Raw genomic sequence first — 12,715 nt, 5'->3', positions numbered from 1 at the left:
ATTTCCTCTTTGTTCGAGTAGAGAATAGAGGGGAATTTTTTTGAGCCCAGATCCGAAAAGTAAATCGAAAAATTGCATGTAGGCTTCTTGGTCTCTTATTTTATTGGCAAGCTTCAATGAACTGATTAATTGAAATGTTCTGATTGTTTAACTTCTGGTGACGTAATTAAAAACCATCTTAGTTATTCCGGTAGCAGAATGGTTCATGAATCCATCGGGTATTCTTTAGGTGCCGCAATTAGCCATCGCATAATTTATGCAATGATTGCTCCATGCGAAAACACCATGTACCTTTAGAACAACCATCTACCTCATTTCAAATGATGGGTGATACACCATTCTCGCACAAATTTTTATTGAGATAGGACAAAATTCCACTATTCCAGCAGAGTTATAGTAACCTAAGGGGGCATATCAAGGTTGGACTTCATATAATTTTTAGGATATTTTGCACAGAAGTCTAGCAACAGCGAGACATAATTAAAAACCTCAATATTGGCAATGATTTTATCATTGAAAAACAACGGACGCTAGGTCCAATCGGTCTACTGATATCTTATAACCGGTTATCACCGAATAACTCTCATAAGTTTTGACTTAAAGTCCTTAAACTTTGATTTAGCTTCTCCAACAATTAGTAAATAATTCGTACAAACAATGGTGCCCTGTGGCGAAACACCACGTGGGGTTCCGAACTATGAGGTGTTTTTGATGTTGATGTTTTTTGTTGACTACTTGTTGTTTATCAACTATTTTAGATTTAAGAACACGTTTTCTACACGATGTTCAATTGGTACTTTGAGGGATCTTGAAACGGGTTCGTAAGGATCTCTTCAAGTCCATACATTCCGAAACTGTGATAAGACTAACTGGCTCTGTGAGGTCGAAACACTCTTTCAAGTTGTGCAATCTGTTGTCTTTCTCAATATTGCGCGCTCTTTAAAAATTGGCATCCTCCTTTTTAATTTCTGAAATTTATTCCTACTTCCAAAAAATCCAAATTCAGTCGATATCTGAATTCTAGTCGCAACTTCCTCGTTTAAAGTTCGAATTTTCTTCAAAATTGCCTAATAATTCTTTTTGGATTACAAAAATTGAAAAAATTGGGTTCAGTTCCCTCTTAAAAGTGACTCAGTATAAATCTGGAAAGTATTTTTTACAAATAGTGAAAAAGTGATTATATAAAGGGAGAAATAGAAGAGGTATTTTGTGTATAAAGCGAGTCTAAATTTGAATTTATCGAATAATTTTGCTGCTTTCTATCTACCAATCATTATAAGCCAGACAGCGCGGCGCCGCTTAATGAAGACTGTAGTCGCTGTGTGTTTTAATTTTATTGGCGAATTACTTTGAATAGAAGTAATTTTACAGTATCCACGCTCATAATTTTAATTTTTCGCTTCTCATGGCTAGTTCTCCGATTAATAAGGTGAGTATTTTCTTACGTTGTTATTTTTTAATCCAATTTTTATCCAGACATACTGGCGCCTGAAAAGTTGTCACTACTAAAAACATCTAAAGACATTCACTTATTGTGTAATAAAGCCCAAATGATTTTTCGAAATTTTGATTCACTATTCTGAGAAATTTGACCAAATAAAATCCTTTTAAAATAAAAGTTTTCAATTACGTTCATCCGATTTCTTTCCAGACATACTGGCGCCAAAAAAATCGCAATTTTTGAAACGCAATTTTAAATGGCTCTCAAATGTTTAGAATATTGTTTTTAGAAAAGTTTAAGAAGCAAGTCTTATAATATTTGGTGTAAAATGGCAATAAAACATCAAAACCAGGTTGAAAATAGCTTTTTTTATGGCTTTTGAAGCCGCAAATTGAAGAACAAATTAAACAGCACCTTCCACACAAGTGAGTGGTAATAGCCGTTATAATCTTTTTAATTGGATAAAAATTGTAACGAGAACGTATTATAACTTTTTGATTAATTAGACTTTTCTCGTCGTTAAAAAAGTCCTCTAACCACCATCTAATGCTTTCGCTGACACATGTTTGCAGTTGTAATTTAAATAAGAAGTTTGCTGTTTACACACAAAAACGAAGCCAATTATTTTCAAAAAGCTAATCGCTCAAGTTACATTTTCAATTTACAGTCTCTGTTGGCAAACGGAGCCGCGAATGAAAACAACAACTTGCTACTGAAAAACATCAGCCGACCGACAATCCACGACTTTGCAGCACTCCAAGCAGCACTATCGGCTTCAACAAGTAACGCAGCAAACTTGGTCAAAATTCCAACTCGGACCAACCACGCAGTGAACGGAAACTCGGCCTACAAAAGCGACATTGCACCCGTGTCAATTCCACCGCCTATTGCCACTTCCCAACTTCAAATGACGAAGCACTCTCCTCTGCCTCTGTCGCCGATTGCTCCCACCATCACCCCTCTTCCATTTCCCCCCGGTTCGCACAACCCGGCACACATAAATCACGTGGCTAACATGGCAGCAGCTGCTGCGGCCAGATCAGCTCTGGGTCAACTCCTCAAGTCGCATCAGCTGATGGGAGGAGCGGGATTCCATGGGGGGTCTCAGATTGGACTGGGCGGACCGAGGCCGGGATCTGGAGGCGATGGGATGGGTTCCATTCCTTCCAGTGGAGTTTCGCCTGGCTCTGGGTGTCAGCTTCAGCTGAGAGGAAACGGGCCTTGCTTCTGCAGCTCCTGTTCATTGCAAAAGGTTAGTTAAAATAACTTTCTCTTTCATTTACCATTTTTAAGCTTATAAATTGTTTAGAGGTCCAATCCAACTATTTGAAGTACTTTCGTGAAGTTACTTCTGTTCCATTCAAAATGATGTTTTTTTAAATTTTGTGATTTTCAAACCAGAATCTTATGCATTGCTGCATGTTTCAGACTTAATTTTTCCAGATAAACCCGGGTTGATATCCACAAACTTATAATCCAAAGTTTTCTATTATGATCTCTATTTAATGCATTTTTTCTGCTTAGCATAAATCGCTCTTGCAGCATGAACTTGGTGCTTTTTTGGTGCTTTAATTCTTTAGTACTCGCTGTTAGATCAATTTCATCCACCATCAATTTATATTAGTTACACGAACCCCCTCCCCCCTAGTGGAGACCCTTATTGATTGTGTGGTGATTGTATGCGTGTTTGAACACGGGAGTAGCGACTTAGATGGGCATGTGTGTGTGACGTGTGAGTGATTGGAATGACTGTAACAGTTGTTCTAGCATCCACCGTACCCATTAACATTAACCTCCTCGAGTCACCAGCACCAACACCCCCATAACCCCCCTCCCCTGTCATCCCTGCCCTCTCTCTCTCTCTCTCTCTCTCTATTTCAATTTTTGAATACAAAATTCACGGCTAAAACAATCTCACAAATCGATTATATGGCTGTAAAAGTTGAACACCTCAAAATCAAAATTATACGAGCTATTTATCAAAATGAACCCGACTTTTTCTCGCCGTTTTCTAAAAAGTGAGGAGGTAAACTGAAAACACCTATTTTAAGCCTTTTTGGCAACTTGGCTGTGAAGCTGTAATTTAATGCTGCATAGATATTTGTGTCCCGCCAATACAAGTTTAATTTTTTGGGGGCTTCAATGACTGGGGATGTTTTGTTTGGGTATTTTTCCGTCTTTTGAGTAACTTTGTCCAGGACAATTTTCTCGGACACAAATTTAATACGAAAATTTCTCGCTAAATTATTTTCATCCTTAGTTTCAAAAAATTTACAAAAAAGTTCACCTTTTTCTGTAATCGTTCCTATTTTGCCTCTGATGATTATTTCTCTGGGTAAGATATTCTAAAATTCATCGAGAAATCTTTCCATTGATTTTTTCGACATTCTTTTTTCCACTTGGCCTCCTCATCTAATTTTGACGCCCTTTGAAGATGTGTCCTTTTGAGATGTTTTCCCCTCCACTAATAAAAACTACATTAAAAGCCTCTTTGAAAAAAGCCAGCAGACCTTGAGCCTTGTTTAAAACTGAAAAATGTGTTTTGGTAACATTTTGAATAAAACACACTATTCATTTGTTTGGGTAGAAATACTTTTTCAATGAAAATTATAACATCTGCTGCTTCGGAAAAAATTGGGTAACATCTAAAAAATAATAATTAAGTGTTCAATGACTGTTTTTCTTCAGGTCTGCCTGATGAGCAAGTTGTTTTGTTTTTTATCCTTTTGGTTGAAAACTAAACGTTTTGTATTTGAAACCAGCAAATTTTGAAGTAATTTAAGAACATATAAAAATTCATATAGTTTCGCGAATGTACTTAGTTATGCGCCAAAAAAAACTGAAAAAGGGCGAAAAATAATTTTTTGTTTTGGTTTTTCCCCCTATGATAATATTATCAGTGATTCAAAATCAATAAGTTCTGTTTTTAAAAACTAAATATTGAAATCAAAACGTTTTTGTTATTTTCCTGTCAGAAGTGTCGGTCTTTGTTCTTTCATCTACCTAAAAATGATGAGAATATTAAATTTTTGCTCGCTATTTTAATTCCATTACTTTTGAAATCACATTTCTTGATTAAGTTGTTTATTGCCGCATTATTTGTTCATTTGCGGAAAGGTGATTTTTATAACAGTTTAGCACTTGTTCACACTTTTTCAACACCTGTTAAACGCTTTAATCAAAAATTGATTACGTTTTTTCAAGGTGTACACTCTGTCACTTTAAGCATGAAAAAATGACCGTCCGTTTCTAATCCGAAATTCATTATTTTTTAACCGACTTGAGAATTGTAAAATAAAATGGTTTTGAAGTTCTCTTTCCCTTTTTCATGTAAATAGTTTTCGTCACCTCCCCTGATTTCATTCGGGAAGTGTAAATTAATAATGACGTTTGTAACAAGCAAAACACAATTTCATCTCAGAATTACAAGCAAAATTCAGATATTTTTCAACTACACTTTTGTTTTCATTAATATGCCTCTTGTAGTCGCAAAATGCAGGAAATTTGCCAGCTTCAAACGTAAGATTTATTGAATGTTTCAGAAAAAAAAGAAACAATACATTTTGGTTCAATTCTTCATTAATAGGTGAGGTGAGATTCTCATATTTTATTGCCGACTCCCAAAGTGATATTTTCTCAGGGTTTTGATTTTCCTTTAGTTTTGAAATATTCTGTAAGACGGCCATTTTGCCTAATTATGGGAAGCTATATCTTCGAAACATGCTAATGAATGCTAATTACAGTTTAACAATGAACTGTTTTATAGTTAGATTATGGTGAAATTTATCTTTTTTGTCTGATTTTGCAGGTGTCTATGTCGTCTCTTTCACTCCCCCACTCATCTGGAAGTCTACCAGGAGCACCCCCACCTACCTTCTCAACCCCCACCACCTTCCCCTCTCTAGGACAGATGGTGGCACCAGGCATGCTCCCCCTGCCCCTTCTACCCAACCCAGGAATGCTCCCTCTTGTGGGAGGCGGCGCCGGACTCCTACCCCCGATGATGTCAGCAGGACTGTACGGACCAGCCGGGCCTCACTCGCCATTCTTCGACGGGTCAGTTGAAGTTTCCATTTTTACAATCCAACTCTCCCCTCACCATAATTGGTGAATTAATTTTTGGTCGCCTCCTATTTAAAATCTCAGCGAAATTAATTTTCTAACTCAGCGGATACAATTTGGGATTTTCGAATTTAGCCTTTTCTGAGAGAAACGTTTGTTTTTGGAGAGGTTGATCGTGTTTTTCAGCACAAGCTGCAAGTTATTGAGAAATTTAGTCTTAATATTTTGCGCTTATTTGTACTATCCGGTTTTAACGTTGTAAACATTTTTATATACTTGAAATTAAAATAGCTCATTATTAAAACAAGATCCAACTTAGAAGTTATGACAGTAATGAAAAATCAAACATGTGTTGCATTACGAGATGATCTTGTAGCGCAACTGCTGCTTAATTAGCTTCAAAGATGTTTAAAAATAAGAATAAAATAATAGAAAGATGAGTTGAGCAATTTTTTGAAAATTAATGATTTTTTTCAGAGGTCTACATCCGTCTGCGGCCGACTGGGTTGCTCTTGGTCGTCGGAAAAATGCGACTCGTGAAACGACAGCAGCTCTCAAGTCGTGGCTTCAGGATCACCTCAAGAACCCTTACCCTACAAAGGGCGAAAAAGTGATGCTGGCAATCATAACCAAAATGAGCCTCACTCAAGTTTCCACCTGGTTCGCAAATGCCAGAAGACGTCTGAAAAAGGAAGGGAAAATGACGTGGACTCCTCGGAACTCGTACGACGACGACGAAGATGATGAAATGGATGATGACGATGACGTCACTGCTCTTGACGACGATAGCAGGTCAGTGATATCAAAGGCGTCTAGGCCAGACGAGAGTTCAACGACAATTCCGAAGCCACACGAAGTGCTCCGCGTCCATGTGAACGAAGATGACGAGGGATACAATGATGATCTTTTCACACCTAAAGGTACATTTTCAAAGTTTACTTTACCTATTTTTCTCGTGTTTTCGCATAGCAATTATTTCATACAATCTTGCGGAACTTAACGAGGATGAGGGTAGGGCGAGCTTTCAGACATTTTGCAGACCATTTGGAAACTTTTTTAATTGTCTGTTTGTTATTATTATTTGCTTTCAATTTGTGGTGTGCTTGTGCGATAATGTTTTCACTTGTAAAAATGGGGGTGGTGATTATTTTGGTGCTTTCTCTAATTGACTGGCTCAATGGCAGAGGTGGATATGTAGATTTGATTGGTTTGAGAGAGCAAGTTATTTACTCAAGCCTCTCCAGAAATAATCTCCGCGGCCGCTTGCTGTAAAACAGCTTAGTGAATTGATGGTAATAATAACTATGAATAAAATAATTAAGAGCCAAGCTGAGAAAAATTACACGTATGATCATCGATGGCAATTAATTAACATAATATTAATCAAAAGTTGAAAACCTCGTCAAGTGATATACAGTTTTGCTGGTCATTCATGCTGAGCAAAAACTTCTCCAAAAAGTGACAGACTCTTAGCATGTATTACAAGTATAGTGTAGTATCTTCAATTGGTGAAAATAATTGAAAAATGTAGCTGAAAATCTCTTTCGACTAATTGACTGCTAAAAGAACACTTCATCTGCGATCAACAATAATTGTAAATCAGAAGGCAAACTTTTCGAGTAAATATTTTGTTCATGTTCACACTTCTCTAACGAGTGATTTAATTATCAAGTCAGTGACAATTCAGGTGTTTAGCTTGTAGTTTTAGATTCTATTTTGATCTGGACATGAATACACAAAAGATTGGTGGTCATATGTTAGTTAAGTGAACGGTGGGAGGGATCTTGCCAGAGAATTATAAGTGTAATCACTTCTCACTTGGCACTATGTACGGCAGTGTGTAGCATGATTCGGTTGAGAGCACTCCGGTTAATTAGTAATTAGCACTATTAGATATTACAACCGAAACTACTCGTCTCTCTGACACGTTCAACCATGTTGGTGGGGGCAGTCCCCCGCCCCTTGCTGTCTCGATATCACCTCTCTCCTTCTCACTTCATCTCACTTCAATGTACCACCATTGAAAAAAAACTAAACAAAACAAATCAAAACAATTCTGTCACAAAAAATAATGACCACTTCATAAAGGGAACACGGAAATTACGTTTACTTTCAAAATTTGTCATTCTATTAAAAATTGTCATGAAAATTTTGACCAGAAAATCGTTTTTTTTTTGGCGCGCGCTCGCACTCAAAATTAGTGTATATTGGCGGCAAATACGCCTTAAGAACAATTTTAGGGCCAGTCAGCCAAAATTGGATATCTCAAAGTAGTACAAAAGTGGGACTCTTTGGGTCGGCAGGGTCGAATCCCTGAGGGAAGGGGGGTCCTTTTTAAATCCACAACTGATGAAAGCCTTAACGGAAGAAGCGGATACAAAATAGTGGCTTAAATGTCCTGCGACTCTTTGATTAAATCTAGTTCTTTTTGTGTACTTTTGTGGACCAGTCGTTGTGATTTACAAACTCTTTCAAAAGTGGGTCAATTTTAATTTTAGGATCCTAAGTGCAAATTTACCCAGACAAAACCCATTAACTTAGGCGATACTCTGGCCTGCCCCGTCGGGCAGTACTGCCCGGACTATTGTGAATTATTTACGAGCTAGTTAGTAACAAGTTAGTATAACTTAGCAGAGGTGATAAATAAATGAGTATTTAAGAAGGTTTGAACAAGTGATAAATAAACTGTGTCTATCTGCCTAAGTGATTGCCGAACTTGGATTTAAGCCAGCTCCCCAGGTTATAGATTTCAGTCGTAAACTCGTTTCTGGGCTTTTATAATTTGTCAAGTTATTTCGAGACGATGTCTAGGTAGCAATTAACACCAAATTTTGGTCCCCGAATTAGGTCAATCGGTATCACGCCAACACTTTGACGACGAGCTTACATGTTCGCAAGATTTTCGTAGTAATGATTAGAAAACGATTTTCGTAAAAGCTAAATTTTTTTTTCAATACCGGACAAAAGTCGGTCAGAAACTATCGAAAATTGTAATTTTTTCCGCAGAAACCACATCATCTGAGCCATAGATTGCTTTTCAACATTTAGGAGAGGAAAACATCATTTGTCAATTTTTCATGCTCATCTAAATTGCGGCTGTTTTCTGAAGCAAAATCATATTTTAGGCATTTGGCATATTATTTTTAAAGCATTTACAACCTAAGCATTTACAGACTCAGTTGACATAGGGTGGAGTACTGTTCATTTCATTTGGCAGTTTTGATTTCAAAGGTCAAGTTATCTCGACTAGTCTTCTTGAACCTCATCTAAGCTCTTCATTTAATCTTCGCGTTTCCCTTCCTCTCTCAACTGCAGGAAGTTTCACTCGTCTGCTGAACAACTTGAAAGAACAGGCCTTCATCCATTCATTTGAAGCACAAATACACCTTGAATCGCTCTTTGTTCACTCCGTTAGCTTTTATTCACCTAAAACAGCATTTGCTTTGGCTCATAAAGAGAAAGTTTGTCTAATTTACAACTTCAGAACATAATTTGTAATCTGTAATCGCCATGACTGTCGGTACTTTTCAAGATAAGCGTATGTGAATAGAGAAAACGAGAGCCCCATTTAATGTACATAACATAACTTACCGTCGGGTAAAAGCTCACTTAGTCAACAGGTGTAAACACAGTCCAATCAGTTTGGGTCTTAAATAATGACAAATTGTTGACAAAAACTAAAACTCATAAATTTACAGCTGCGACAACCTAGCAGAATTTCCGATAACCCCGGTGTTTATTGAGCAATTTTACAATCTATTAAGTTTCACAATCGCTGTTATTTAATGAACTAGTGCAAATTTTGATTGATTAATAGAACCTTGTTTAACAATGGTAAACAGTGAAGCTTAAACCTCAAACCAATCAAACTCTAAAGCCCCTACCCCAACATCAAGGTATCAAAGCTAGTAAGACTATCATAGTAGTTCCAGGAAATCAGGGATATAGACACAAATGTACATGTGTGAGAAGATGCAGTTCAAAACACAATTTACCAACTCCTTTTAGTTAAATAAAAAACTTTCGAACCAATTCCCCGTTATGTTTTACTCTTCGTCAATTTAACTGATTTCTTGGCAAACATTACTGCGAAGTATTTTTTTATTAAACCTCTGTTTCTAGATTCGTCCACGTGCAATGCGACACCCAAGCTCCCCCTCTCAACTACCCTGCACGGCAACTCCTCCCCAGGACACCCATATCCTGGCACCCTGGTTAAGTGCAAGTTGCCCCTGTCGCCCTTCACAAACCCTATCGGCACCAACAAACCCACCCTCCTCCCAAACTCAACCCTCGACAATATCAACCTCTCCTCTCATTCCTCACAGTCTGCTTTCGCAACCCACGCGAATCAAATCTCAGGACAAAACAACGTCACAACTATATTTTCGAACCATTCGCAACTATCGACTCCTGTTGAAAAGCCGAGACGCAAAACGACTTCAAATGGGTCTAAATTTTGGTCAATCGTTGATACAGTGTCAAAGAATGAACCCGAAACACAGCCGGCTGAGAAAAGTACGAACAGCCCGCTACATTTAAGCCCGACTTGCGATGACCCGAGTCCCGAACCGCTGACTATTTCTGAGACCAACGGTGCCGAACCAATTGCAGTATCCGAATAAAACCTGAAATTTAAAAATGAAAGCTGAGCTTTCTGCAGACAGACTGTCGGGATAAATCCCCCAACCTTTTCTGAACTATTTCTCAATAAATTTGATAAACTTTTATAAATTGAGCGTGGAAAGCACTATTTCTTCTATTAGCTCAAGCCTTTAGTTGTCTTCCTATCTTTTCTGGATTTTCTTTCATAATTTTTTTTTCAAAATGGTGATTTATTAGTTTTATTTTACGTTAATAATAGTACACATTTTTATAACTAGCACCAAAATTAAAATTACAAAAAGCACCAATTTTCTCTGGAGTAAAAAAGCAGATATAATCCTTGGTTGCGCAATTGGTTGTTATTGAACTAAGTGTTATAATGATTATAACAATTTTTGTTATAATAATTATAATTTATTCTACTGAGACATGGTTAGTTAGTCTGTTATTTCGTCTTAACTTCCACTGTTTTGTCTGCACTGATGTTTGAAGTGTCGTCAAATGTCTGATAGTCGTCCAAGTCGTCTCCTTTGGCCGCCCCGTTTTCGTCGTCGTCTGCCCAGAACTCGGAGTCTTGAGACTGTTTGTCGTTTTTGGATGGTGCTTTTTGGCCTCCCCCTCCCCCTCCGCCGCCTCCACCTCCGGCTGGTTTTTTCGCTTTTTGGTCGCCCCCCGCCGACTTGCTTTTACTACTGTCCCAGAAACCGGACACCTGATCAACAGCAGCTCTGTATTAAACTTTTCAGTTTCTACTTCTCTCGTTGTTCAATATTTTGGATTCGTATTCCATTTTTGTCTTAATTTTAGTCAGAAAACAAAAGTCTGTTCTCTTTATAAAATTTCCGATAAAATTCAAGCATATCAAAAACAGATGGAGAGTCATGAACGCAAATCAACAAAAAAAGACGGAACTGTTGATACCTGACTGTTTTCTGATGGATTTGATAATGTGTTCCCTGAACTGGAGTCAGTCAAACTGTCTGGTTTGTCTCCGCCCGGAGGCGCCCCTGGCCCTGAACCCTTGGAGCTCCAGAAGCCAGAGACGTCGCTGTTGTTGCTCTCTAGTGAGTTTGTGTCCCCTGTCGAACTGGTGCTGTATGACTTGGTCTCGGGAGGGGGCTGTCCACTGCCCCAGAACCCAGACACGTCGCTGTCTTGACTCGGTTTAGACTCTGTCTGCCCTGATAATAGAACCATCAAAGTTAGAATTGATAAATAAACTTAAAATAATTATAAATTTGCGATACTTAGTCAATTAACAGTTGAATGGTGAATTGAGCAAGAAGAATGATTGACTTTTCAACAACTTATGACTTTTTAGCGATATATCGAAAAAGTGATGTTTGAAAAAACCATCTAGAATTTTTTTGTAATTCTTGAAAAATTACAAACTATACTTGGCATATTTGAACTGGGACTTCGCATCAGGCGGCATGGGACACGGAGAAAAGAAACAGTTTGTAGAATCAGTTATTTGGCGGAACCTGTGGTTGTTGAGCTGGGCGACGGGTAGTCGTCCTTGTCAGGGTCACTTTTAGTGGATACTTTGATCGAGGGGAATTCTGACCCCGTCTGCATGTCTTCATCTTGATAAGAGGGAACATTTTGTTTGTCAGATGGTTCAGAATCTGGCCCAGATGTGACGATGGAGGGCCCTACCACAACACAAACCCCATAATTATTACTTCATTAAGCTTAACTTTTTACAAAATTGAAGATTACAATAAAAAAATTGATTTTAAAAAAAGATAATTAAAATTTACAGCTAAATATTATGACATTAAATCAAGGAAATTAATTTTTTTGATATATTGCCAAAAATCTATGGAGACAGAGTTTGGATTAATTGGTCTTATTGGTCTAATGGATTAATTCGTTGATTCAAATATATTTTTTAATATTTGGAAAACTAAGGAAAGTTTAGAGGAGGAAAGATTTAGTGCATAACACAAGACTGCGTTGACTTACCGGAGGTTTTGGAATCTAGAAATATAATTGAAAATATCATTTTTCTGGAGAATTAATGGAGTTTTTAACTGCATAATTTTATCTTAACAAACAAATCAGTGTTTCTTCGATCCGAAACAGTCTTGAAAATGAGTAAGAGGAGTCGAGAGCATTTGGAAAGGTGTTTTTGCTTCCTCTCAAAAGAGCAGCAGATGAAAGGATTATAAAATAAAGCCGTTTCTCTATTCTGTTTGCTCGCTGTTAAATATTGATGCTGCCATTCAAGAGGATTTGGTGCTCAATTTAAAGCTTATTGATGAGATGCCACTAAAATAAAAACTTCAAGACCTTTTTCTGAATAAATTGAGCCAAATTTTTGTGTTCCTGAGGAGAACAAGACCTTTGAAAGTGTATTTTTGAATGTCTTAAAACTTTTTGAGCAAGATTTCACTAAAATGTACAGACGATTTTCAGGACAAACTTAGCCCCAGTTGACATCTCGGTAATCATTGCTAATTTAGAGAAAAATTAGGTTTAGCCATCGCTGATTCAGTGGCATGTTATCTATAGTCAGGTTTGGAACAACCATCATCAAGCGCTCAAAATTGCAGTTCTGATATGTTGCTAAAGCATTTCTGAATCTGCACTGTTTTTCAGAAT

The 12,715-nt window shown here is 37.5% G+C and overlaps 2 protein-coding genes and 1 long non-coding RNA gene across 3 annotated transcripts; 1 reads left to right on the top strand and 2 right to left on the bottom strand.

The window, feature by feature from the left end:
- The first annotated feature begins 814 nt into the window (after positions 1 to 814).
- LOC134842679 (uncharacterized) lies at positions 815 to 10,706 on the top strand. Its single transcript, XM_063859127.1, has 5 exons — positions 815 to 1,429; positions 2,109 to 2,693; positions 5,250 to 5,497; positions 5,981 to 6,423; positions 9,626 to 10,706. Exons 1-5 carry the CDS (start codon positions 1,406 to 1,408, stop codon positions 10,126 to 10,128), a joined length of 1,803 nt encoding a protein of 600 aa, XP_063715197.1. The 5' UTR covers positions 815 to 1,405; the 3' UTR covers positions 10,129 to 10,706.
- On the bottom strand, positions 8,429 to 9,368 carry LOC134842802 (uncharacterized). Its single transcript, XR_010162554.1, has 2 exons — positions 9,095 to 9,368; positions 8,429 to 8,929 (listed from the first exon to the last, which is right to left on the bottom strand). It is a non-coding gene; the product is annotated as an uncharacterized LOC134842802 (long non-coding RNA).
- On the bottom strand, positions 10,554 to 12,264 carry LOC134841714 (uncharacterized transmembrane protein DDB_G0289901-like). Its single transcript, XM_063857748.1, has 4 exons — positions 12,077 to 12,264; positions 11,593 to 11,763; positions 11,030 to 11,289; positions 10,554 to 10,820 (listed from the first exon to the last, which is right to left on the bottom strand). The coding sequence occupies exons 1-4, from the start codon at positions 12,114 to 12,116 to the stop codon at positions 10,554 to 10,556; spliced, it is 738 nt and encodes a 245-aa protein (XP_063713818.1). The 5' UTR covers positions 12,117 to 12,264.
- Between the last annotated feature and the right edge of the window lie 451 nt (positions 12,265 to 12,715).

The sequence above is a fragment of the Symsagittifera roscoffensis genome, chromosome 3, assembly GCF_963678635.1.
Source record: "Symsagittifera roscoffensis chromosome 3, txSymRosc1.1, whole genome shotgun sequence".
NCBI classification, from domain to species: Eukaryota; Metazoa; Xenacoelomorpha; order Acoela; family Convolutidae; genus Symsagittifera; species Symsagittifera roscoffensis.
Note: the sequence above shows the minus strand (reverse complement) of the source record. Positions and strands in the feature narration are given on the sequence as shown.